This window comes from Gambusia affinis, linkage group LG01, assembly GCF_019740435.1.
Source record: "Gambusia affinis linkage group LG01, SWU_Gaff_1.0, whole genome shotgun sequence".
Classification (NCBI taxonomy): domain Eukaryota; kingdom Metazoa; phylum Chordata; class Actinopteri; order Cyprinodontiformes; family Poeciliidae; genus Gambusia; species Gambusia affinis.
In genome coordinates, this window is record NC_057868.1 from 42,113,043 (window position 1) to 42,140,945 (window position 27,903).

Consider the following 27,903-nt stretch of genomic DNA (forward strand, 5'->3'; position numbering starts at 1 on the left):
ACGCAACATGATTGATTGAATTTTTAATAAATAAATATTTTACCTATCAATCATCTTGGAGAAAGGAAATAAGCCCCTGCTCTCAAATATAGCCCTAAAAATAAAGTAGACTTCTGACTTCAGTTAATGTAGACTAAAAAAAAAAAAAAACTAAGTTGTTTTACTCAACACATTGTAAATGATAACAGGTGACACAGAGAAGGATACATGTGTATTTCTCCCCTGCTAAAAACAGAAAAGAAAAAACAGGGCAGCATTTATCTTGATATTCATTTTAAAAAGAGTATCTAATGTAATATTTTGTAGAAGAAATTCCAGCCAGACAAACACACAAACTGGACCCATTCAATATTCAAGCCCAGTTCAAGCCCAGATATTAGGTGACTACAAACAAAAAAAAAATGTCCTTTGATGTGAAATTGGTTTGTGTGCGGATACTAAGAAACATAAAATGACAATTTAGTGAGCTAATCCAAATATATATATTTTTTTCTTTTCACTTTTTTCCCAAAGCTTAGTAGGGTATTCATTAATTCCTTCTGTAATTATCCCTCTACCATTGGCTCAAACACAAGCAGATTCCCTTGAATCCCACTTCACATTATGAGTGGATTATGAGCCAGAGGCCTATAAAAAGTTCTGACTGTTTAAACTTAATGAGCTTGCAGTCTGTCTGGGGTTGTTTTACAGCAGTGAGAATCATTTTCATGATCAACTGGCAAAGATGTTATTCGAGAAAACTTGATTCCTGTAATGAACTTAAAGTATGCATTCAGTGCAGAGTGCTGACAATGTTATGCTAAAGAAATTGTGATTTGCCTGCCCTTCCAAAGGAAACATTTTAATGATTCTATGAACAATATACTAACAGATGGCTCAGGACGATATGCTTATAAAACCATTGTCTTTAATTAAGTAGTAATTTTTTTTTTTCTCGCATGCACATTCAAACGAAATGACACAAAAAATTGTAGTAGTACATTTTTAAAGATTTAATTTACCAAATTGTTCATTTTGCCTTTGCATATTTCCAGTTGTATCTGAAGCTATTTTAAAACGTGTTAATATTAAACTTAAACTCTTAAGGTAAGCACATCTAAGTATTACCACAATGCTTAAATTCTCTCTATATGCTCTTTGTATGCTCTGCCACTGTGGAAGAAAACATTCCCTGAGAATGATACTGCCACTACCGTGTTTCACACTGAAAAGCTATGAATCTCTGTAGAGTCATCATGGCCTCTTGGAAATTTTCTCTGATTGATACTTTATTTGAATGTCCTGTTAGCTGAAGTGAGTGGCCATGTCTTGTCAAAACCTGTTTCGATATTAAGATAATAGATTGAACAGTACGCAGATGGCCACTTAAAGAATTTAATATTATTCGGTATTATATCAGAAGGGGGTTAACAAAAATACTGTTAACACTCATCAGATCTTTATCTGGAAAAAAAAAAAAAGAATAATGAAAAATAATGGACAGTTTTGCAATGCATAAAATTGGTGGGTCATGTAAACTCCCACTGAAATAACTACAAGTGGCTATAATGTGATAAAATGTGGGGAAAAAAAAGTTCGTTAGATGTGAAAACTTTTGCAAAACATTGTATAAACTAATAAAGGGATGATATTAGTTTGTCATTTTGGATTCTTCTTCTTGTTATTATTGTTATCGTTGTTGTTTTTGTTAGTATTCTAAAGGAAAGCAACTTACCAAATTTCTTTCATTAATTTCTACTGGGTTTATTAAAACACAAATGCATCAGTGGGTCTGGGTGTAGCCTGAAAAACGTGGTATGATCCCTCTTGTGGATCCACCTATGATGTCCCATGTGCCGCGCCGCCAGCTGCCGCACACTCACGCAGTTCTTACGGCTGAGTCGTGCTGCCGGAGCGGCACTCTCGGATTGGAGACCGATGCAAGTCAGACTGCTAACCCGTCCAAAAATAAATGAAACACAAATGTCATACGGTGAAATGTAAAGACATTTGGAAGCGCGGAAGTCCTCGTCTGAAGCCGCCACAGCGGGCTGGGTTTGTGGGTAACCCGCCACCCAGCCTGCCTGCCTGCAGGGGATGCGAGCAGAACCGTCGGGGGAACCAATGCGTGTGTCGGAGGAGACAAGCAGGGCGCATCGGAAGGGAGAGCTTAGAAAGCAACTGTTTTGACTTCGAGAACATTTATCTTTTGACAGTAGAAAGAAATGCTCGCCAACATTTTTAGTTAAAGCGAGAGAAGAGTTAGAGGGAACCGTTTTTTGTTTTTTTTCGAGAGAGAAAAAAAAACAAAAAAAAAAAAACTTAAAACTATCGCTTTGGACTCGGATCCAGATGGGAGCTGCGGGGCTGGAGCCGACAGGAGATGAACGATGGATATACTGAAGGGGATAAGCATCAGCAAGCACCGCTGGAGATGTATTCCGGTAAACATTCAATGTCACTTATTCAATTCAACATTACTGCTCCAATGTTATCAGTTGTGTCGTGTGTGCATTTATCTAGAGCAGCTACAACTTCCTCTGTCTAAAAAACCTGATATTTTGAACATTAGGAGAATTGAAACTGCTAATATTATGCTTCGTTGAGTTAAAATGACATACCAAGCAGCACATGCACATGGAGTAAGAGGTGAATATTGCCCTCATGGTCATACTAACAGGTTAAAATCCCAGCATTTTTTACTTCCCACCTGAATTGTGTCATAATATTTCATTAGTAATAATAACAATCTCTGTCTTCTCTAATTGCTGTGCCCACCATTCAGATCATGGAGCCTTTTTTTCCCCTTCTGTAACATCCACCTACCAAGTCTTTTCTCATTTAAAACCCCTCTGGCAAAACTCATTGTCGTCTCTAATCCATGGGGGATTGGATTCACTCCAGTCTCATCATCGCTTCCTTTTCTTTGATTGCAGCCAGCTTGATTGCTTCAGATTGTCCAAAGTCCTTTTGACTCTTGCAAGTAGTTACTCTCCTGAAAATCAAATGTCCATATGTCTAAGAGGGATGTCTGAGAGGGAGCTTATATTTCTGCAATTAAGTAAATTGGAAGGAAAGTGGATTTCTGTGACTGTGACATAATATCTCTATTATAAAAGGCTGTAAGCGACAAAAAAAAGTATGTAAATTATTTGCACAGCACTTTGGTGCAGTTATGTTGTTGTTAAGTGCTTTGGGAAAATACAGCAGGTTTGGTAAGGTAAGCATGGCTCGTGCTGTCTGATGACTTGGCTAACTATATGCTCTGCAGTGAAATTACAATTTATTTTCTTAAACTGGCAGGAATATTTGCGCTGCAACCCATCTCCAAATTCTCATTATGAATGGACACGTTTCCAATGTCACTCGCTCAGAGAGGCTGAGGCTGAACTTGGAGTTCATTGTGCCTCACTGACTGCAGCCTGATGGTAAGAAATGATGAGGAAAATTTGTGCATTGAATGAGGAGTTCTGTTAGCTAACTCCAAAAATAATGTGAGAATGCCTTTTTTTCAGAATTTATTTTACTTAATTAAAGTTTTAGTTTAAGTTTCTGAAGACTACCGTCATGGATGGTGTCATGGCTTTGTAAGCTTGTTATTGGTTAATTCACAATATTTGAGTGAGCCGGTTAATTTATTTTAAGGCAACACCTAAAACAGACTAATTCCTTGTAAGGTGTGCAAATCTACATAAATTAACCGGGATTTGTGGACCTCTACAAGTTTGGGTCACCCTTAGTTACCATGGCTTGAAAAAAAAGTCTTAAAGGCAACAATGTCAATGTTGTGGAGTGGCAGCTACAAGGAACTGATCTCAGTCTTATAGACAATATGTTAGCAAAACTGGAAAAGGTATTTGAGCTAGACGGCTAACAAACCAGACTCAGTTACACTCATTCTCTTACTGGTAAAAGATTCAATTCCTTATTATGAGGCATTTCTGGAAGGATACCCAAAATATTACACTAAAGTCATACAGTTCAAAAGACAATTCTATTGCCTTTGCTATAGTAGGTGGGTCATTTATTAATAGCTTGAAAGGAAGAAGGGATGAGAGAAAAAGTAGGGGCTGCAGGGGTGGGAAGTATGTAGTAAATGGCCTGGGTTGCGAACTGAACCCTGGACAGCTGGATCAAGGATTATAGCTTATGTGTATGATGTCCCTGCTCTTCCTCTGAGCCATGTGTCACCCCGCAGAAAAGGTTTAGATTAATTTAATATCCAACAATGAGAAAGAAGGTTTTACCTTTACAGCATATGTAACAGAAAACATCGCCGGCGCTGATCCATGTGTTTCAGCATTTAGATCCTGCTGTGCATCCTTCTTTTAAGCACACTAATGCTAACTTACATTTCAATTTTTCAGTTGCATTTAGATTACCGTACATATTGTAAACTAATTAGTGTGTGAGCACTGGGTCAATAAGGAAAACAGTACCAATTGAAAACAATTAGCGTGCTCGCTGAATAAGAGCGTATGATTATCTCAGCTGAGTTTCATGACTTTGTGCTCGGTATTTCTCTTGTGTGATCTTGTTGGCAGATAAACAAACAGACAAACGGCAGTGAAAACATGCCTTGGGGAAAAATGCCACCACAAAAACAAAATCAATTTTGGGTTGTGGAAAGAATGGGCACCATTTGGTAGTCTTCAGGGAAATAACAGAAGAGAAAAGTAAAGAGATATACTGGCCTAAATATACCAGGGAAAATCAAATCTCCTTTTAAATAAATGAACAATAGTTAACAATAAGTGATATCATTTATCTGTAAAAAAAAAAAAAAAGACACTAGACTAAATAAACTTTACGTAAGGTTTGGGCCAGTGTGAGATCTTTATGGTACGATAACTGTAAAGTAAAAATATCAAATTTTTTGATTGTCATACTGAAAATTCCTAACAAAATTTTTTTATTTGATCTAATCAGCTATTCAAAACCAAAATACATTTATCATTTTCTATGTGTGCATCATTAAATAACATATCTTTTATTAATATTGTAGCATTTTGTCTATGACATTGTGTTTTTTGTAAGGGATTGAAAGCTGTAGAGGCCTCTTTCAGCCAGCTGTCCACCAGTGCACAGCAACAGGTGGGGTGGGGGCAGTGCTGTATAACTCTAATCCTCAGTCATCTAAAAATCCTAAAATGACTCCACAACTTTCTTTGGTCTGTAATTAAAATGACTTTAACCCGTAAGAATGGTTTGGCAGAAATTGTTAGTTTTTGAAACCATAACTTTTTAAAACCTTGATCAGCCTAAAACTGGAGACCAGACCATGCACACCAGACACAGAGCAATACTCTTAGCGTTTTAGAATAACTAAAAATTTCAAAAGGTTTGATCCCACAAGACAACTGTTAGTCATTCGGTGCATCAGACATCTGAAACATGTCATTTGTGAACAAATATATATTTGTTCATTTGACTGGATTGCGACCCACTTGGGATATTATAACCAACAAGTGCTGCATCCCAAACTTGTATTTGCAAATGTTTATCTGCCTCTGTAAATCCTCTATCAGGTTTAAGTTGGGCCTTTTCATACTTTTCACTATTACTTCTAGTCAGAATAAATGTGTTTGTAAAATTAAAGGATTTCTTCAAACCTCAATAAACTGAAACCTTAAAACTAAATCAGCGACCTGCTTCCGGACTTCATACAATCACTGCTCTGTTTACACTTTTTAAGGAAATGTGTGCACTCTTGCATATGTCTGTGGAAACATATGCCAGAGTTGACAGGTGGTCGTTATGGAGGCTTCAAGTAGTGCAATTTCTGATCAGTCATATCACCATTAGCTTTAGATGGTGTCTAATAGCCTATAATTTGCTGTGTCTAAGAAGTTCTAATAATGCTTAAGGTGAGATAATTATTCTATATATTATTCTATAATATTATGTTGTTTATTGTAGGCTCCCTAATATGTGTGATGCCACTTTATTCTCTGTATTTGGATCACAGGTGTTCAGATTATGACGCTTAATGCAACCATCTATAAACTAGCTTAAATGTCTTATTTCAGTGTTTGGAATGAGTGTCCCTGTGCACAACTTCTGAAGTTTGTCAAAAACCTTTCAGACTGAGGTTTGAAATGTTGTGAAGGGAGCAAGAGAGCAGGAGGAGCTTCTCAATATATTTCTGTTGCTCTTGTCACAGGGGAGATTGAGATGAGCGCTTTGGTGGCGTGCCCCGGGTGTGGGCTGGAGAAATGAAGAAGTTGGCATGTGTTATGTCATGCCTCCGGCTTGTGTGCTTACATCAAAACACTATTAGTCTCTTTGTCTTGTGCCACTACTTGAACAAGACTTTTGGCTGAGGAATATATTGGCACTGCCTCAGCTCCCCCGGTGCTCTGTACGCGAGGAAGGAAAACGAATATATTGACTAAGTAAGCTTTTAGCTTAAGATTGTATTTGATTTCGGTTCTATACAAAAACTAATTATTGGGAGAAGGAAGCACATTTAAAGTTGTTCAACTGATTTGAAACTACAGGCAGAATTTGTGGGTAGATTTGCAAAAAAAAAAAAAAAAGCCATAGCAGGCACATGTAGTCTGGAGCATAATAGCCTCTTTGTTGCTGTCGTTGTGTGTATGTCTTAAATATCTCAACAGCTCCAATGTTTTTTGGTAAATCAGAATATACAGGATTAGGAAGATTTTTTTCTCCCTGAGAAAAAAGAAAAAAATCACTCATAATTGAAAAGGAATGTGTGGGAAAACATGATCCAGCATGCGATCAAATGAAGTTACAGGACGGTTGATTAAAGATCCAGCATTGTGTTCAGTTTTTGTTGTTTTTCTTTGGCTCTTGTCTCGTTTCTTGCAGAGTGTAGGAGTCTGGCCTCATTCATGATTCAAAGCTGGCGGGGTGGGTGTGATTGTGAGTGGGATGCTCATGCGTTTGTGCTCAGTGTGAACTTCATCTTCATCTGGACTCCTCAGGCAAATAGGACCTGCAGTGCAGACCTGTTAATACACTTTTTGAGCCCTGACACAATTGATGATGACTGAAAGACGGGGCGTAGTGATCAGGGTCAAATCAGCTGACAATGCTCTCAGCTTCTGTGACAGGCTGAATTAAAGTCTGTGGTTTATCAGCTCCAGCTGGTGCTGTCAGAGGAATAGAGGGCAAGAGATATCACTCTTACAACACGGGACACTTTAAAGATTTTTCTTTGTCTCCGAGAATCAGAGGCTTCTGCAGCAGCAGCTTTTGCCTTTCCTCAAAAGTTGCAGAAGGATGCAATGAGTAGTTTTCATCTGTGCGTTCTCAGTAGTTTTTTTTTTTTTCCTTTTGCAGTGGTCAATTTATTATTAAAAGTAAGTTAGTAATTAATTTATAGTCTATATTCATTTTTATTTCATGCATTTGTAATCTTAACTGAATAATCTTGAGTCTCCTCAGCTTCTAGTGAGGTTATTGTTTTAAAGTGCCTTGCAAAAAGATTATTTTTTGTACTTTTTCACATTTTCTGGTGTTATGACCACAATATTGATTTCATTTTAGGGTGAGTTGAAAATGGGGTTAGTTTATAAAAAATATACATCTTACGCATCTGTACATGTCACGAAATATTCCCTTATGTACCAAGTTATGGCTGGTAAACAAAACTGAAATGCCTGACGATAAGAACTTGAATCAAAAAAGCTGCCAAGATTCCCTTAGAACTTTACAATGCTGGCCATTGGTAAGATTTATTTCAGATGATCAGTCTCATACTATACTGTCAAAATATATATGTAAATTTGGTGCTTTTTAAGGAAAATACATGCAATAAAAACACGTAACTAAAGTATTTTTTTAAATTAAATTGAGTGACTTAAGGTGAGGAAACTGTCATGGAAACATTATCCAACAATTCATCATAAAAAGGAAAAATCTTTTTCTTCAGATGTAATTTACATGCTGCAGATAAAAAGCATAATTTGGGTTTCCCCAGTTGTCTAAAGCCATACTAATCTTAATAGTATGTAAATGGCTAATAACAATGTGCCTCTCTAATTATTCTTGGACCTAGAAAATGGAAATAACACGGATAATCCCAGCTGGTGTAAGACATAAAAATTTGATCTGATTGAATCTCACATAGTGAATACAGCGCATGTAAATACCATGCATCATATTCATTTGTGAATTAAGGCAGATTTTTTATTTTTTTTTTAAGTTTATTTTTTTGCCATTAGTTTGTGCAATCTGGGAGGAAACAGTCAAGCCTTGGCTGGCACTTTAGCCTGACTGATATCCCATTTCTCAAGTTTTGACTATTTCAGCGACATGAAAGCAGCTGGAACTTGAAAGGCAAAGTTTGAAAGCCTATCATTAACTTTCATCTTGTATGGCAAACAAATTGGAGAATCAGCCTGCGATGAAAGTGAGCCATCGGCCTTGTCACGAGCACTTAAGGCCACGGGGGTAATTAATTTGTATTGAATAGGAAGTCAAATACTGATGCGGACACTCCCAGACTCCCCTATCATCTTAGCGCTGAGCTTCCTTGGATCAAAAGGATTTCTTTCTCTTCCCCCACCCGCCTCCCCGCCCCTGCAGTCTGATGTCTTGTCTCAGGACTTGCTGAATAATAGAGATCAAGGGATTGCTGTCAGAGGCCAGCAAATATGAATGAAGTGTCATGGCACTTCACATATATCGGCAGAGTTCACTTGTTTTGGTGTCAAGACTGGATAAATTAATATTAGATGACCAAATGGTAAAACATTTACATGGCTGACAAAACAATTACTATAACAGATCCTGAAGACGGCTTTTATATGCGTGTGTGTAACAAATCACAGCGACAGCTCAATGTGCAAACAGACGTGACACCTACACATCTACATTATCAGAGGAAATGCATTTCGCTTAATTGCCACGCATATAAATATCAGGCATCATTTTGTTTTTAAAATGCGTGTGTTTGATGTACAAATAAAGCTTTGCTGAATTTCCAGATTTCATATATATGTTTTTTTTTTTTTCCTCTTAAATGCATTTTGCAAAGTAATTTATTCAGCACATTTCACAATGATTCCCTCAAAGGCGGAGAACTCCAAAAATATCCAGGAGCAGAAGAGGGGGATTTGAAGTCTTTCTGTTTTATTATTAAAAGCCAACAGTTACTCATGACATTTGCATCCTAATAACTGCAAGATAAGTTGGAACTAAGTTGGCACTCTAAACCTAATCTCCATAATAAGATTTATAGGCGAAAAAAATTTGCTACTTTTAGTGCTACAGGCAGGAAAGAGGGGTAGTGTGGGCAAACGTGTCAAGGGAGGGTGTTGATATACTCACATAGACATCAGTATGCTCTGTCATGCCTTTCAGTGGTGCAAAGATAGGAGGCGTGCAGATAACTAGGAAAGTATGAAGGTATAATCTTTCAGTTGTCCCTGTTTCTCTCTTTTTTCGATTCTGGCCTCTTGATAGACTATACTGTGGTTTCCTATTAATTCCTTCTTCTCATTCATTTCACTATGCTGATGGTGTGTGTTCAGAAAAAGCTCCACCATCAGTCAGTTAAATGTACCAAGGAGAGCCGGTTTGAACAAAGACAATACCTAATTTCCTCCCATTGCGCTTTCTCTCTTTATAATGAGCTTCCCATAACCAAACATTTGTCTGCTGCCTTACCAGACAGAGAATCTTGGCTATCAACATGTTGGAAATATTTATAAAAAGACAACCAGATCCCCATTTATCACTTAGCGGGGTAGGAGCGGCTCTCATTACGTAATAGCATTTTTGTTTGGGGGGCAGAGGAGTGGAAGAGGACTATGTTTGAGGTAAAGCCGAGATGAATTACAGCAAGGTCCTTGAGAGAAAAAAAAAATCAATTGGAAATCTCCAGGGGAGACTGGAAAATGGTTTTGGTCGACGTACAGTCAGCTCTTTATGTCAAAAATTCATAATCCGGCTAAGACGGATTCAAGGAAACTGGCACAGTGCTTTATTACATACTAGGGTTGTGTCTGACAACCGGGCTGACTTTTGTTTTGTCTCAGCCGGTTGGCGCAAAAGAAGGCATTCCCTTTATGCCTCTATTGAAGGCAGGATATCTATTTTGTAATATTAAGCTTACTTCAGCAAACTTCACAGCCAGTCCTACGAAACATCGCATTATATGGCTGCGAATAGAACATCTTATTACTAGCAAAGTTTTCATGATCTGCTTCACGTTCATCTTATTTCAAGGAATGTTTCTGTCCTTGTTGATGAGGCCGCTGGTTGTGACTCACTAATACTTCCCTGCTCCTTTTCTTTGTATCTGACAGATGAACAGTGAACATTACTGGAGAGGACAAAGCCAGAATTCTATGCACATGTGATTGGATCTGAGCTTGCTCTGACCTGAGACCATTAAAATGGAGTTGCTATGGAAACTCATAGTGCTGCTGTCATTGGTGGAGTATCTGACAGGTAAGCCTCCCAAACACACTATTTGTCCTGTTGTTTTGTGGACACTTGCAGAACCTTGGAACAGAAAGTCTTCACAATTTGTCACATTACAGCCACAAACTTTACGGTAATTAATAATTAATTCTCTTAGATCATATGCATATATTAAGTGACTTACGAAGGTAGTTTATCGCAGTGGATTTTAATTAAGGGCATGAGAGTAAAGGAACGATAGTATCACTGGACAACACACTTTTCAGATTTTTATTTGAAAAGTGTGTTCAAATAAAAATCTGATTGTGAAGACGAGATTTTGAAAACGGGATAAATAATTTTCCTTCCACTTTCTGCTTTTCAACTACATCAAAAATCAAGACGTGGGAATTCTTTTGCATGGCAATGCACTTTAAAAAAAAATCCTACTGGTTTGAAATTTATATAAAAGAAGAAATATTTGATCTCTACAAAAAAAAAAACAGAGATGGAAGCAAACATAAACTATTAAAGACTTTGAAAAAGTTTAACACCCTTAAAGTGTGAGGCTTGAAAAAAAAAAACAACCCAAAAACAAACTCTCCTTATTAGAAGGTCAGTTCTGCTGAATCGCAAAGCTGCCCAGTCTCCGTATCAGAGACAACCACCATGCAGCAGTGGACTGTGCAGTTATTAATTCTAAAGAGCGGCTCAATTGTTTTCCTAATTGAGACTGTACTGGTCGTGGTACAGAAATCTTGTCATTGATCTGGGTTTTAATGAGAGACCTAATTTTCCTCCCTTTAGAAGCTGTTCAGGGTCAAACACGAGTTCTCCTCAGACCGCCAGCTCCTGGAGTTGAGAACAAGATGAATAAGAGCTTTACGGCATGAGCAAAGTGTCTTGAAGGAAATACTCATTTTTTCATGTTGCCTCGTTCAAAATCAGCGACTCCTCCTCGTGCCTGGGACCGAAAAATAATTACTCTGCGTGCATGTGAGAGCTGGTGACTGTGGCTTGCTTTGTATGCGTTCTTTTTCCTTAAAGCGGCAGAGCATGAGGACACCTAAATCTGCATATGTGGCAATTAGCACAGTTTATCGCTAAATCTGAACACATCACTAGATGTCTGATGAGGCTTTCCTCTGAGAATTGCTGCCTGCTGGATTATGATCTACACTACTATTCGAGATCAGGAGGTTTATCCTGCTGAACGATTATTTTAACTACACAGATGCTGGATGTTGATCAAAACATACCTTAAACCTGCCTGTTTTTGTTTCAGAGAAAGAAAACTGCTTCTATAAGGCTATTCACACCCACTTTCTGTGTTAGGCCACAAAATCTAATCTTGCAGTCATTAGTGGCACAAATCAATGCCGTGGTTATCAATTTACAGCAATTTGGTGCTTGACAGAGAAACAGAGGATAAATTGTTTCTGCAGAGCATTGTGCTGCCCAGTCCTTGTCTCGCTCTTGAGGCTGGCGCTCAGCAGAAACACATAGTTACTGAGCATTAATATTCAGAGTGGGGTTCCATTACATGTGCTCTACTTACAAGGAAGTATGTCGCAGTATAAACCTAGACGTCTGAAGCTTCTGTCTGCAGCAAATGGAAAAAAAATGTGAAACACGTCAAATGTTTTACTGTGTACATTTTGCGAAGGGCCACTGTGTCAGAATTTTTAACTTGGGTTTAGGTTATTTATGCACAGACTGAGGTGTTCTGTTTTTTTTTTCTTTTTCTTTTTCTTTTTTTTTTCTTTTTTGTGGGCATTGGCTGTGTGGGAGAGCATTCGAGTTGAGGGGAAACCATTCCCAAAGCGAGTTCATGTAAAGTTAACCACCTCTTCTCTTATTCCTCTCTGAGGGTCTGAACAGCCTGAGGCAGGGGTGTCTACTACGTGTGTGAATGAGTGAGTAGAGCAAGATGGCACTGGGGCAAAGGGGAGGATGCTGTTTGCAGCCACAGATGCTGCATCACTAACCTGCAAAAAGGCTGCTTTCTTCTAGCTCTGAATCCATTGTTTGGATTTGGAAAAATAAGACATTTATCTGCAAATATCTATGGCAAAGAAGTTATGCATGAAAATGTGAGATTATTTTGTGGCACCTTGCAGAAGTATTCATAACCCTTGCACTTTCTGACCACTTACAAAACCTTATTGGGCTTTGTTGTGATTTTATATGGTAGGAACAACACAAAGTTGTGTGCAACTGTGAAGTGGAGGGAAATCAATAGAAGATTTTAAAAGCATTTTGCAAATAACAAAAAAAACAAACTACAAAGCTTTTTATTCTTTGGTCAATACTATACAAATAGCATTTGCTGCAGGTCTTTAGGAGCATAGCTATTAAATGTTTGAGCATTTGTCCGTGCAAAGCAGCTGATGTCAGTCAGAGTGGATGGACAGCAACATTGATTTTCAACTCTTGCCATAGATTCTCAATTAGATGCAAGACTGGACTTTGCCAAAATGTCCATACTGCATAACAGTCGTCTGGTCAACAAATTCTCTACCTGAACTGTTGATCTCTGCAGCTGCTCCACTTTTTCTACTGGCCTCTTGGCTGTTTTTCTGATTAATGATAGTCATCTCTTGGTAGCTCTGAAATTGTACTTTCCATCTCCAGAACATGGATTATTGATTTTACATCCTAACCTTGATTTAAGATTTTCCAAAATTGGATCCCCGACCTCTCTGGTGTTACTTTGTCTCCATGATGGTGCTTATTTACTATGTCTTTCAACCGACCCCAGAGGTCTTTAAAAAAACAGCTGTATTTACGACGAGGTAAAATACCTGAAGATTTTTGCAGCAGATTTCATCAGCGTAAAAATGGCCAACTTTAGGATTCAGTTTGTGGTTGTAGGTCCAGTTCGTGTGAATAGCTTTGCAAGATCAAATTTCAAGTTTGAATTTCTATTTGAGTAAGTCCTTTTGACGTTGAAGATGTCAGGCATATGATCTTAAGCATAGAGCAAAGTCCGTAAAAGAAATATAGCACACTTTGTATTCAACCTTCTTGTAAAGAATGACATTGATTTAAATCCTGTTTTCTAAAGGCTCTGTGAATTTCTGAGCAGTTGGCTAAAATAATTGGAAGAAATCACATAAGGGTACAATTTAGCTGGCAAAATTAGAATCAAAAACATAAACATATTACCGAGAATTGCAGCTGAGGCTCTTAACAGCAATCAAAAGTTTTCTTCTTTCTGAATAAAAAAAAAAAAGGTTCACATTTGCTGAAATGGGTATAATTTATTTATGCTGTCTTCTGATATGTGGTAACAAAAATCTCAGAAGTTGACTGATATAATTAGATGGTTTTATGAAACTATTTCTATGTGATGGAGTGATTTATTTTTTTTGGTGAGTCAGAGAAAAAAAAGGGGATCACAGTTCACAGAGCTGAGGTGTTTGGAGATATTATTCTAGCCTCCATGAAAATGAAAACAACAACTCATTTCGGTCTTTTGGTGTTGCACATATGTCACTTATTTCAGTGGAATGACAATATTATTGGAAATTCCTGATTAAAATTAAATAAACTCACACTCAAATATCATTTAGACAAAAAGGGTGTTGAGATAAGAGTGACTCCAGCAAAGTAGAAGAGTAAAACTTGCATGTACTGTAGAGATGGACCCCATCCAATCAAACATTAGTATCAGTGTCTATTTTCGGATCAAATATTGGGTTTAAGCCACCTACAGTGACTGAGAAGAGAAAGCTGACTGCAATTATGTTCTGGGCCTCATTGCATCCACGGTCCCTCTTTCTCTCAGTCCATTTTGTGAATTGATATTTATACTATACATACACCTGACAAGAACGTGAACACATGCACGGCAAGTCCACTTTACCCTTCATTATCGATCTTACAAGTAGACATAAATGTACTGCAAGAATTTCAGTTTTGTAAGTTATAGTGCCAGCGTTATTTTTTTCATTCTTAGCATATGCAGCTGTGCATCTTCTAGAGAATGCAGATCTTCATTTTCACTCAGAAATTTCCAAAACACTGTGAACATTTTCAAATCCAGCATGTTCCGTGTCAAGGTTGAGACCGTGACAGGATAAAATAGATGAAATAGAGCAAAATGCTGTACTCTGTTCACCCTCACTGTTGTCTTTTTGACCTTTTCTCTCGCACACAGTGGGTACAGTGCCTTTAAAAACTGCTCACCAAATTTTACTCTTTTTTTTCTTGCTTTTACAGATCAGTCATGATCAATAAAATGTGGCTTTTTGGGTAAAAAAAAATATAAATAAATCCTCTTTGATGTCAAAATAAAAACTGCTTTATTCAAAATAACGACAATTAATTAAAAATATGAAACACAAACTAAGTACCGTAATTAACTAACTTTTCAGCCACTTCAAGTCAGTATATAGTAGATGCACCCTTGGCTGCAATCACAGCGCAGATCTGTGTAGATAGGTCTCAAATAGACTTGCACATCTAGACACTACAATTTACCAGCTTTATTTCTTGCAAAACTGTTCAAGTTTTGTCAGGTTGTGTGGGGCTGCTCCGGATCATCCACTTTGCTGTCTTGTAATCGTTTCTGTGCAGCTTTAGCTGGATGCTTCAGGTCATTGTCTCGCTTAAAGCCATAGTTCTCTTGCAGATGGAAACAAACTGTCCTACAGGATTCCCCCCTGTATTTGCAGCTTTCATTTTACTTTCTTCCATCATAAGCCTTACAGGGCCTGCTGGCATCCCCACAGCATGATTCTGTCACCACCATACTTCTCAGTAGGGATGGTGTGTTTGTGGTGATGTTCAGTGGTTGATGTCTCTCAAACATAGCAACATGTCTGAAGGCCAAAAGGCTACAATTTGTTTTTACACTTGACCATGGAGCCTTTTGACAAATTCTAGTCACGGTTTTATCTGAGTTTTCTTCCAACAGTGGCTTCCTCATTGCCACTTTCCCATAAAGCTCTTACAAGTGAAGAACCTGGGCAACAATTGTCTGCAGAGTCTCTCCAATCTCGGTTGCTGAAGCCTGTAACTCCTTCAATGTGGTCAGAGATCTCCTCTCTCACTGGTCTCCTACTTATGGGGTCACTGCGAAGACGGCCTGATCTATGCAGATTTACACGTGACATATTCCTTTCATTTCTTGATGATGGATTTAACTCAATTGTTTTTGGCAGATGTGAAGAATTTTTAAATAAGTTGTGAATTGTTGCATAAACTCAATTATGTCAGACATCCTGCAGAACCTGATCTGTCGTCTTAAAGCGCACAGAGCAACTGTTCACTCAGGCCCCACAGCAGGGAGGCGTCCTCAAAAAACTTGAAATAAAAACTGTTTTTGTTTGTGTTTGTTGATTTTTCATAAAATTCTAATGAAATAATGACATAAATAAATTCATCTGGGCTATTTTAAGTGGCTGAGCGAGTGAATTTTGTATTAACAAACATGTTTATGCAAAATGTTCTCTGAGGCCCATATCCCTGTGCACCCGGATGAGTCAGATAAAAGTGATCCAAAAGGCAGTGGTGCTGGATGAAGGAAAAAGTCATGTCTTTCCCCTTAAAGGGGAAATCAGGCTTTCAAATGAAAGCACAGAGAGAAATTATTCATTTCTTTGACAAGAGTCTGAAGTAAAAAAAAATAAATAAATACACTGTCTGAGCTAATATCAGCAGCCATGCTTTCAGAGTGAAGGCAGCATGTTTCCGCTGTATTCATCAACTTCAGAGTAATTTCCGCCAATCATTTGACACTGAGAAGTTGTGGAGCTAGCAATAAAAACAGTTCAACTTTGTAGATGTTTCAGCTCTTTCCCGGTGATTAATCATGACACATTCCGTAGCAATGAATATCCTGTAATATCAGGAACGTGAAACTGAACGCAACAGACTACAGGAATCGAAGTGTTAATGGAAAAAGAGATGCTGTCATTTGACAGAGGGATACATGGTCAAATGGAGATGATTTTGTTTACTTTATTGTCAGAAAGAGAGATGGATATCATAGACTGTAATCAAAAAATGACATACTGTTGGTGCATTTGAATCAGTCAATACCTTTTAGACACTTAGGTTTCTAAACTTTAACAAGAAAACAAACTTATCAAGAAGTGCCGTGTATCAGGAAGGTTCATCATGAGATTATAAAACAAAATAGTACGAAATAAAACACGAAACATGTGGTCTTGCATATCAAATGGTTTATTGAATAGCAAACATATACATATACATTTAACCTTTTGGCACCAGCGTAATATTTTGATAAAGTGTTATCAAAACTTAATATCATTCCCTATGAAAGTACGGAATGATATTAAGCCTTGTAATTATTTCTATTAAGAGACAATTAACAATAAAAAAGACATTTAAAGACCTCATCAGTGGTTTTGGAAGCATAAAGACCCATCAATGGACATTTACTGGAGAATAAATTCCTTTGTCATCTTTTTCCAACACTGTTTTCAAAGCAGACTTCTTTAAACATATTCCCAACACCAGCTAATGAGCTTCTTTTTTGTGCTAATAAAGATAAAGATGAATGAAGCCTGCTCATTTGATTATTGTGCAGACAGTTAAGCAGTTTTTCAATACAGACTGTACACTAAGATCATATCATATACCAAAATTCGCCTGAGAGATAAGGAGATAAGGATCAAGAAAGCATGGGAGTCACGTAAAATGGTTCATTCAACGCCTAAAATTTCATTCTCGAGTCCAGTGTAGGAAAACGTTGTTCACACAGAGTGAAACGACAGTAAGCCAAATATATCACATTCTAATGTATAAATTATGTTATTTCTGTGTCGCATATGGATGCATTTCATTAGGAAATGTCTGTGAATCTAAAGCAAGAGAAATTTTAGAGTTTGACACTTCAAACTCTTTTTTTTTTTTCTTTAGCAAGAACAGATATGTGTGAACAGATGATGCGCTATGATGCGCTTTTCTATTTTTTTTTGTGCATGTATTTATGTAACCACCGGAAACAGTCATCACATTTAACCACTTCATCACCTAAAACAGTGATACTGTTTTATTCTCAGTTATATTTTTCTGTGATATTTATTAATGGATGTTATTAAAGACTAAAATAAAAATAAATAAGTTTTTATTAATGGAAAAACAACAACAAAAATATAAAGGACATACGTTTTGCTTAGCACTAGCAAAATGCCAAACATCACTTGTTTCCACAGCACAACTCTCATAATGTAAAATAACATAAAGAATACAAAAATGAAGTATGTGCACCATGTGTAAGTAAAATAGGTTGTGAAGCAAATATGGAAAACTTATTTCCTTATAGTATTTCAGCACATAAAAGTATCCAAGCACTGGTCCACCTAGAGGAAAAACATTTAATTTGATTTTTATATCACTGTATAATTTTAAAAAATATGTATTCTGGACCTTTTATTAGTTTTTGTAGAATTTAATGAACAAAGGGCAAAATAAATTTTTTTTAATTATACTTGTGAAAAAAAAATTTAAAATACATTTTTATTTTGTATTTGATTTTTCTGAACATCACATCTGTATTTACGTATTTTGGATGTAATGCAACTAGATGATAAATGTTATTTGCACAAGCAAATCTTCTGTGTGGTTTATAAAGCCATTTTTTACAGAGAAGTATAAAAATTGCTTTAATTTGCTGCTCCTATAAAGGGAAGTGGGTGGAATCACTTCTGTTTCCCCAGTGGTCATTGCACTGTATATTACTGATGCAAAGCCTGTTACTGCAGTTGGGAAGCAATAGCTTTGATTAGCAAGAACAGTAGAACATGATTGGATATTGGCTTTAAGTGTCTCTTATATTTCTTTCTAATAACCATGTAGCTAAAAGCAGGTGGTATAAATTTAATAAGCAGCTTTGTACTGTTTCTGACATCCCAGCTGAATTGTCAAGGGGAATAGTTAGTGTTTTCTATTGCTTGGGCAAGCCCAGTCCTACATGCCATAGTTGTGTACCCATCAAACAATCAGCGATCTGCAAATATAATTTACAGATCGCAAATTAACAACTACCTTTTATAATTGCAGATGGCTGCAATTATAAAAATGCAGCCATCTTCTCCCTCAATTTCTGTGCTGAAATGTTTTGCTGTCAATTTGCGAAGCACAAATGCGTCAAGAGTTCAGAAAAATCTAAACCGTCTTTTTTTGACACAACCAGGACACTGGGTCTGCCTCCACATTAATGTTCGGTGCTCCCAAATAAGAAACCTTCAAGGTGTATCGTATCGGGACTAGACAGAGCAGAAAGATGCTTTAAAAGGCAAAACTGTCTTTTTTCATTTGGTTTCCAAAACCTTAAGCTGAAACGAATTGATTCAGTGTCTCAAAAGTGGTCTGTACCTCCCCCTCAGCTGACTCCTCGTGGGCCTGTTTATTCATGCTAAGGTAAGCTAAAGGAATCCATCTGCTGTCAGCCGGTATTGAATTTGAGATTAGTTTTTATTTCGACCTCTAAAACAGCTCGCTCTTCCTACAACTTGCTTCGGAGCCTTGTTGTCCGATGAGCCTTGGAATGCACGCACATATCACCATCTGGCAGCAGGGCACAGATAAGGGTAGAGTTAGCCTTTTCTTCCCTCTTCAAACTCCATTTCACAAAGACCTGCATTTCCGGCCTGTGGCATTGTGCCGTCAACCACTTGAGGGATCTAGATCACTCCAATTCAGTGTCATTTTGTAAAAACTAATTTTGGAAAGTAGAAGAATTTCTTATTTGGCATTAGCCGATATTCCCAGCACTCCTAATACCCAATTGTGGATTCCCTTCTTGTTTCTGTATCATAAAATTCAGAGATGATGTGGTGTGACACAGTAACTAAGGTGACACAATTTGACTAAAACACTGGGAGGAGGTTGTCAGGATCATTTAGAGAGAAAAGAAAACGAAGTTATTTATGAGCTTACAATGAAAAACTAGAGGTAAGATGAAAGGAGAGAAAACAGCAGGGAACAAACCAAGAAGGCACACAGAGAGTACGAGTCCAGGAGTAAACAGGCGTGGTAGATGGGGAAGGAACAGCAAGGAATAAATGAGCAGATGATGAACTGATATAAACAGTATGCAATAAGACTTTATGGACACAATAAAAAGTAGAAAATTACCACAAATTACAAAACCAAAAGTCTTTTAGATCAAAGACCTGTAAAGAAATGGAAAATGAAAACATGTGTTACATAGTATGTATAAAAGACAAGAAGAAAACATTGTGTGTTTGTTACGATAAGTTCAAATTCACAATTATTTTAACAGAATGAAGAAAACAAATAGGATCAGCAAAATACATGGATATAAAATTAAACATTTGATATTAAAATTAACAGACAGTAAATGATACAATTTTGTTATAAATGATTTATTATTACTGAGTTTGTTTGTGCAGTATGTTGTATTTATTCTTTGTGGTTGTTTAATTTCATGGTAGAAATATTTTACTATGCCTGAAGTTGTTAAAAGAAGCAATGTTGGTTTTGAGTTAAATTGCAGTTGTCAAAGTTGGAGTTTTGTTTTCAAATTTTTCCATGTTTTTTTTTCAGAATAAATTTTTTTTTTCATATATGTCCATCATAATAAAATTTGTTTTTGAAAAAGCCCACAAATTAAAATAAATAAATAGTGCAGTTCTTTACCTTCCAATCTAGTTATGAGATAACTTTAGACTTATGTAAACCGATATGTTTTTTTTGTTGTTTTTTTTTGCCTTGATCCTTGTCACAACTGTGTAGTAGCCACTGACTCTAATGTGTAGAGATACATTGATAGCAACTTTGAACCATTTAAAAAAAAAATACATAAATGAATCAATTACCAACACTTTTAAATCCAAGAGGTTCCGAAAACACACAAAGGTTGAACCCTCAAGACAACTTTGCTTTATTCAGCTCAGCCTTCCTGTTACTGACTGAAAGTTTGTCTTGCTCTTTCTCTATTAAAGCTGAAATGAACTGCTGAGGGGTTTCAACATGTTATAGCAAATAGTTTAATCATGCATCCTTCATTAGCTTCATCTGAGTTTCCCTTGATTTTATTTTAATCAACTTACTACTGCTGTAAGTCGCTAACTTCACAAATCCTTCCTTAATCACAGAGAACTCCACGGAGATGAGTGTTGTCATTGTAACCTTGTAGTTTTTGCATATAGTGCATACGCTCACCAGGCAATTATCATATAATGAAGTTTCCAACTATCAAATCACTGATCTGGACAGATTGAGCTGAAAATGATCAGACTCCTTTCTTTGGCCAATTTCTCAATCCATCTCCAGTGAAAATTAAAACAGAATGGCTAAATTTGTACTTCCCTCCATCAGTGATGAAGGGTTTTTGTTGAAATTAAAAATTTCTCAGTTTACAATGACACACTTGTGATCCAGCTCATAATTGCCACAGGCTTTATCTCCCCTTAGGCTTTGCATAGCAGGTGTATCGCCTGCAGAGGAACTCTCTCTGGAGATCTGTCACTTCTTATTGCAGCTTCAAGAAAACGCTTTGTATGACAGACGATGATAATTAGGTGGAAACTTATTTTATTATTTTCCATTTGTCCTCGTGGAGAAATAATCTTTTTCAGGGCTCCTTCTTAGACAATCACAGATTTTTAAAAAGTGTTAATCTGAGTTTTGAGGAAAGACCGACATCCTACACCCTTGAGGCTTGAAAATGATATCTGCCTCTCATACAAATGACTTTCTCTAACTGATGAATATTTCTACTATTGGGCTGTTTAATAAATGCAAAACTCTCTAACTAATCCAAATGAATTCCCTTTTCAGAAAGGATAGCTTTTATTTGTTGACTTCTCCTTAAGCAACTCTTACACAGTGTGTGCACATGCATTTATTTGTATAATCCAGAAGCTGACCGCCAGGCACACAGCTAAATTTAATTGCATTCAAAAGCATCGAAAATAAAAAAAAGTTGAAATCCTGCCCACTTGCTCTCTGGCATTTGTGCATGACCTGCAAAAATTGGGTTGTACGCTTGTGAGTTATAAATTTGAATTGTCTGTGAAAATACTTCCATAAAACTTTTTAAAAAGAATTTTGTATTTAGATCTTTATGTTACAGTTTTCTGGTTACCGGTTGGCTACTCTGGTGTTTCGAAGATTTGGCAGATTTTAGAAATTAGTAGAAATTGTAGCAACGACCATCTACATTAGATTGCGTTAATGTACTCTAAATTTGCGATGAATCTTATGTTTCAAAGGAGGTATAACGGCACTGAAATAGAAGAGAACATTTTTTCACAATGTTGTGATTAAAAAACAGTTAAAATAAGTTGTTAAAAGTTAAAGAAATATATAGTTTAAAATGTTAAAAATATCATGGATGATATTTTTCCCCTATGATATTTCTGATTAATGTTGTAATCCTTCTTATTAATTAAATATACGAGTGTACTGGAAGCTTCTTTTATATGAAATAAAGCTTTAGGTTATGAAGAACCCACTTGGTTCTCAGGTGTTAATAGAAAGGTTACTTCCAGTCTTATTTGAATAGCCCAATGTGTCTAATATGTAACTTTAAGTGTAAAGATTGTGAAAGGAGATTAAAAAAAGTCAACATTTTAGAAGCCTCCTGGGCAAACAGCAAGTTGTGACTGAGGTTAAAGGATTGAACAATAGATCATTACCTAAGTTATGTGAGAAGAGGTGCCGGCACTTTTCAGTCTCTGTTGGCTAGAAAGATAGTCATCTTGGCAACAACAGCAGTTCTGCTTGCCCAAAGATCACTTCAAAAATCTAAATTGGACTGACCTATCTTTATGTGCAGGATTATGAGATGTCCAGAGACTTCTCACTTTGAATTTAGAACTGGTCAGTGAGTATCTAAAAGATCATGGAGGTTTTAGTGTTCAGTGCTGTTGTTTGCGCATGTCAGTTGTGCATCAGATTTTTGGGGCACACCACAGACGCTCAAATACAAAAGGTCCAGACGGAAAGTTTGTATGTAAAAAGTTGTGATTAATTGCAATAAATTTTTAATACATTAAAATTGATCGTTCCCCTAACAAATGCTCATCAGAGCAACTATTTAGTGATTTTAGTTATATTTTTTGATCTGGTAGAGTAGTCATGATGTATCTTTGGTGCTGTGTTCCCTTCTGCTTGATGATTACCTCAGCTTTTGGGTTGATTCTACGCAGGAGCATATTAAACACTGGAGACAATCTGGGTCAGACTTTGGATTTATGAGCTAGATTGGATTCATCTTTACTATTAATGAAAATATATCAGAACTTTATTTCAATGCACAACTGAACTGATCTTTGTTTTCTACACCGTGCTCACTGTAAAGAACATAGCAGCTTGAAACTGGATTGCAATGTTTATTTCTCTTGCTTTAATTTTGAGTGCTCTGACTTTGGTTGTTTCAGTATAGTATAATACTGAGTTGTTTAAAATTGTTAGACTTTCTGCAACTACGCTGAGAAGCTAAAGGGAGTCGAAAAATTTTTCAATAGTTTTTGCCAACCAAAGTAGGATAATTTCATTGATGAAATATTTATGAAAAAAAATAGTTAAAACTAATTTTTTGCTCAGTGCTATTCTGCACATTAAATGGAATTGCTTCATTAGATATGCGATGTAAACAGATTATGAAAACATCCTGAAAGGTGACAAAGATATGTTTTAAGTTGAGAAATAATGTTTTTGAGATAAATGTTTGATTTTGTCTAAAAAAGGAGATTATTTTGATTAATCTTCCCGTGGTCTTAGAGACACTCAGGAAGAGTGTGGCAGATGTCACGGTCGGACGGTGGAGAAGTAAGATGTTTTCCCATAAGGGCGCCAGTTCCCGAAACCACACACACACAAAACAAAAACCTTGTAAAAATGATCCCGCCACACCACACGCAGGGTATGAAGCTTGTGGTTTCCAAATGACCCTGTTTCTTAGGTTAAATAATAATAATAGTAGTAGATGGCAAAGTTAATCTACTAATTTTGTGTTTTCATGATGTAAAGCATCTTGAACTGTCTTGTTGATGAAATGTGCTTTGCAAATAAACTTAAAAGATAAATGAAAAAGAAGTAGAGAGTCAAAATCAACAGGTTGGTTCACAATATGGAACAATTATTCATATTAATATTTTGTACCTAGTGCCTAGGGAACCAGTTGTCGACTTGCTACATTGTTATTCACCTTTTTCCTCTTCAAACCTTTTTCTCCTCGTTTCCCTCTCTAAACACCCAATGTCTGCAAACAGAGAGATGTTTGCAGTGCTTTTTCAGACTCAGCTGGAAATCAAATCTGACGTAGTCTTTGTCTGTTCTCCATCCAGGAAGTGGAGTCCTGCTAAGGCCCGTATTCACTAAGCAACCAGGCAGTGTGGTGTTTCCCATTCAGCCTGGCGAGAATCGCAGAGAGGTGGTGTTTAGCTGTGAGGCCCAAGGACACCCACCGCCCTTCTACAGGTAATGCCTGCAGACTTGGCTTCATGCATGCATCGTGTTTGTTGTTACATGGAGACTTCAGGTAATTCCTCAAGGCTACCAAGTGGAACATTTGCACTAACGGCCTGTAGAGATTGCATTTATTGCTTGAGGAAAAGTGGGGATTTGTGTACCATATGGTTCACAATGACTTTCCGCCTGCAGAGTTTAGATTCACTCTCAGTGATGGTTAATAAAGGAATGACTAATTCAATTCCCCCCCTTAGTTACTGCTGTCTTGCATATACTATTGGCTAGTAAAATAAAAAATTACCACAGACGTGCTGAGTCAGAGATCTCCATGGTAATATGATAATTTGGGTCTATTTTGATTCTTCAGAACCCGGATGACTTGCTGGAGAACTGATGGAACCCTGCGTTCTGCTCTCTAACAGAAACAAAAACTGAGTGAAAACATGCAGCTCTTAGTTTGTAATCTAAATTCAAGCTTTGGTTATGGAGCATTGGTTTGCAATGATTCACAAATGACCATCAAGACCACGTCTATGTGGTTAAAAAAAGAGAGAAGAAAATAAATGATTTGGAGTGGGCTAATCAAAGTCTAGAGTTAAATTGAATTGGCATGCCATGGTGTAACTAAACCGGGTGTTCATTCCGGAAACTTTCCAGTATGGTTGAATTTCCACAATTCCGTAAACAATAGTAAACACTGGTAACTACTTTTTCACATAGATCTAGGTTTATTTGGATTGCCTTTTCTCCTTAATAAATAAATGACAATGAGTTAAAATGCTTATTTCAAGTTAAAACAGATGTGACGACCATCAGCAATACTGCATGATGCGAAAGAGATGGGTAATGCTGGTACAGATAAAATAATGTTGACCTGGTTCGGTACATTGGATGTGTCTCCAGCTAATGTGTCCCTCAAAGATTAATGATTTATTTTGCCAGAACAATGGCAATGATGAATTAAGAATTCTGACAAAATATAAATAAGTATCTGTGTAACATATTAAAGTATTATCCATCGCATTCGACTAGGTAGCTGTTGTTTTCCTGTCAGTATAATTAAAGGCTGAATTCAAAAGTTGGCATTTAATGTGCAACAGGCTGAATTTGAGCATCACAATGTGAATGCAGCTGTTAAAGTGGTTTACAGATCCTCAGTTTTATTGTTAATGTGCAGAAACTAACAATAAAAATTTAATTGAAGCACTCAAGTAGTTTCATTTTTACTGTTATGAAAACATGAAAAGATAGAAATGTAAATATTGTGCTGCCCCTCTAAGTTCAGTTTTTGAATTTGTCCAAATTATTTATAACTAATGCTTTAATCCCAGTATGTAGTGCCTACAATATCATTCTCAACTTTCAATTCAAGCATTCAAACTACAGAGCAATCTCACATTTGAGTAATCCCACCATTAGCGTTAGTTAGTTTTTTCAGCTGCAGTCTCTTGGATCCTTGTAAAATTCTGCTGCAGTTCCAGAGTGGCTCCAAACTCCTGCAGCTTCAGGCATGTGTATTTCAGGGGCACCAAGGACACTTCCATTTGTTTTCCATGGCCCAGCAATCGTAAGGCAACATAAAGCCTTCACTCCAACTGATCTGGGTCCCTCTTTGTTTTGTCTCATCTGGAGTTGTTGGACCACTTCCAGCTGTGATCACTAAATCAGTCTAATTAGCCAGTCTGGTGCACTGCATATGTCTTCCTCTATTGCCCACTATTCTTCAACTCGGCCCTCTGCCTGTTTTTGTTTAACTCCCACCAGCTGAAAGAGGGTGGTGATAATGTCATCAAGAGGAGGGACAATCCATAGTCATTTATAGATGAGCATCTTTTGTTACTTTGTTTTTTGTTGTTGTCTTTGCCAGCATCGCTCTTCTGTCTTTGCAGTGTAAGCCAACCACAGTAAATGGAATAGCTGAAATTTAATTTAAAAAATATATATATAATATTTACAGATAAATCTAAATCTGGTTTAGGAAGCGTCCTTTTGTTCTCATATTATGCCTTACGCCTGAACATTATGGAAAGATGAGACCAGACTTGATTCCCACCCTTGATTTAAGACAATGTTGCTCTTAAAATGAACCTGCATCTTGTTTTTTTGTTTGTTTATGTAAAAGGGTCACAAACCTTCAGTATGTCAGTCTATTTCTCAGATTACATTTCTTCTCTTCTACTTTTCTCAACAAAATGAGGTCTTTAAGAATACAGTGAGCACTGATGAGACTGTGGCCATGCTTATTAAAAAAAAAAAGCATTTTTATGGCTTTAGTGAATATTAGAGTGAAAAATAAAACATATTTTGACATTTATAATTTCTTGCCCTGATTGTAATGATGAGCTGTTCGATATATTGGTTGAATGCTTTTGAGACACTCTCTTCTACTGGTTATTACTGATCAGACCCTTAGCAACACATTGCACAGAGAGAGTACTAAATCAGAGTCAGAGATGAACAGTTAAATGTGTGACTGCTGTCTGTCATGTGCTTTCATTCACAGGTGGATGCTAAACGACTCCTTCATCCTGCCCATGCCGGGCTCACGTTTCTCCCTCATGGGTGGGAACTTACACATCACCAATCTGAATAAAGACGAAGACGTGGGCATCTATCAGTGCTTTGCATCAAACTCGTTTGGCACAATTATCAGCAGAGAGCCAGTCTTCATGTTGCTTGTAAGTTCACTCATGATTTTACTCATCAGTGTCTGTTTATGTGTTTCTGGTTCTCAAGGGATCCTTTGGAAGTTTGAAAAAGAAAAAAAATAGCCATGTTAAAAATGGCTGCATTTGTAGGACAGTTTAGAAACTTCAGCATCTCTAGTCAAGATATAACTTCAGGTTCTCAAATTTGCTGAAGGCTTGTGCTACATTTAAAGCAGCATATATACTGCTTGTAAGGTTTGTTTTCTTTAGCACCTTTTCTTTTTTCTATTTTATAAATCACTTGGATATTCCTCAGTTTAGTTCAACATTTGCTTTGCTGGGAAATTCATCAGATGCTGTTATCCACTAAAGGTTTGATGCCTCAGCTTGCCTTTTGTCAGCTCAATCTTTTCCTAATCTTGTCCTACGTGCCACGGAGCAAGCAGTATCCACCTCTCTGCAAAGATCTCGCTAGTCTTGGCATTAAAGACACCTACGCCACAATCCTGTACATTTAGTTCAACATCTAATATGATATTTTCGAGGCAAACATTCTCCTGGATGTTTGCCTCTGGATTCTGAACTTTTAGTGAGAATGCACAATCAACTTGCATTGGTAGAAACATCTCCAACTCCATCACACTGAGATCTTGGGTACCTTAGGGTTGCCTGGACCGACCATCAGTGTTCACACTGCAACATTTAAACTAGAACTACCAGGCAATTGTACATCTTTCTGCTTCAAGCTGTTAAAATATTTAACTGCTGGTAAGATTATTTTATTTGTTTTATATGTTGTATTTATTTTGAGTATCTACTATCTGTACTATCTGTTTAATGATTTTTTTTTTTTTTACAGTAGTGTGTTTTATATCTGGGAAAATTGCTGCCACATTTATATGAATATTTTCCAACTCAGATTTTTTTATGTTGTTTTTTTTTTTTTTTTGGACTCTGAATGAAACATTGGTAATGATGAAACATTCTTATTTCCGCTGTCTGAGGTAGCACAGATGATGCATCGCAACATTCATACATCATATTTACTTTTTTTTTTAAGACCACTGTCTGTGCGGCATCACTTTTAGCAAGGTGAACTTCGGGTCTCCTCTCTATATGGCGAGCCTGTATCAAATGACACTCCTGATATCTGTGAACAGATGGGCCAGCTTGATTGAATTCTGATGTCTGTTTCTCTGCCGCAGCCGACACGGCAATGATCCTTGGCGAGAGAGCACCAGCGATGTTCATCTTACCACTGTTTGGTGCTTCTTTGTCGCAAAGCAGCGGTAAATCATCAGCATACAGAGCAAATTTGTATTCTGAGCTGCCTGTGGGCTGCTGATGATATTCACATTTCCTATAAATTTTGAGGCCTGTCCTCAGCTGTATGTCACCGTGATTGGACTCATTCGTTGCGGGCCTGACTGGAGACCCACTGCTTTTGTCAACAGATGAGGACAAGCATCAGAGCTGACACGTC

At 37.1% G+C, this 27,903-nt stretch overlaps 1 protein-coding gene across 1 annotated transcript in view; it reads left to right on the plus strand.

Annotated features, from left to right (window-relative positions):
* Positions 1 to 1,880: 1,880 nt before the first annotated feature.
* cntn3a.1 (contactin 3a, tandem duplicate 1) overlaps positions 1,881 to 27,903 on the plus strand; it is a 93,411-nt gene continuing 67,388 nt past the window's right edge. The window contains exons 1-5 of the mRNA XM_044115159.1: positions 1,881 to 2,423; positions 3,283 to 3,407; positions 10,260 to 10,404; positions 23,649 to 23,781; positions 26,276 to 26,450. Coding sequence (XP_043971094.1) covers positions 10,350 to 10,404; positions 23,649 to 23,781; positions 26,276 to 26,450 — 363 coding nt within the window. The 5' untranslated portion in view covers positions 1,881 to 2,423; positions 3,283 to 3,407; positions 10,260 to 10,349. The remainder of the gene's footprint in view (positions 2,424 to 3,282; positions 3,408 to 10,259; positions 10,405 to 23,648; positions 23,782 to 26,275; positions 26,451 to 27,903) is intronic.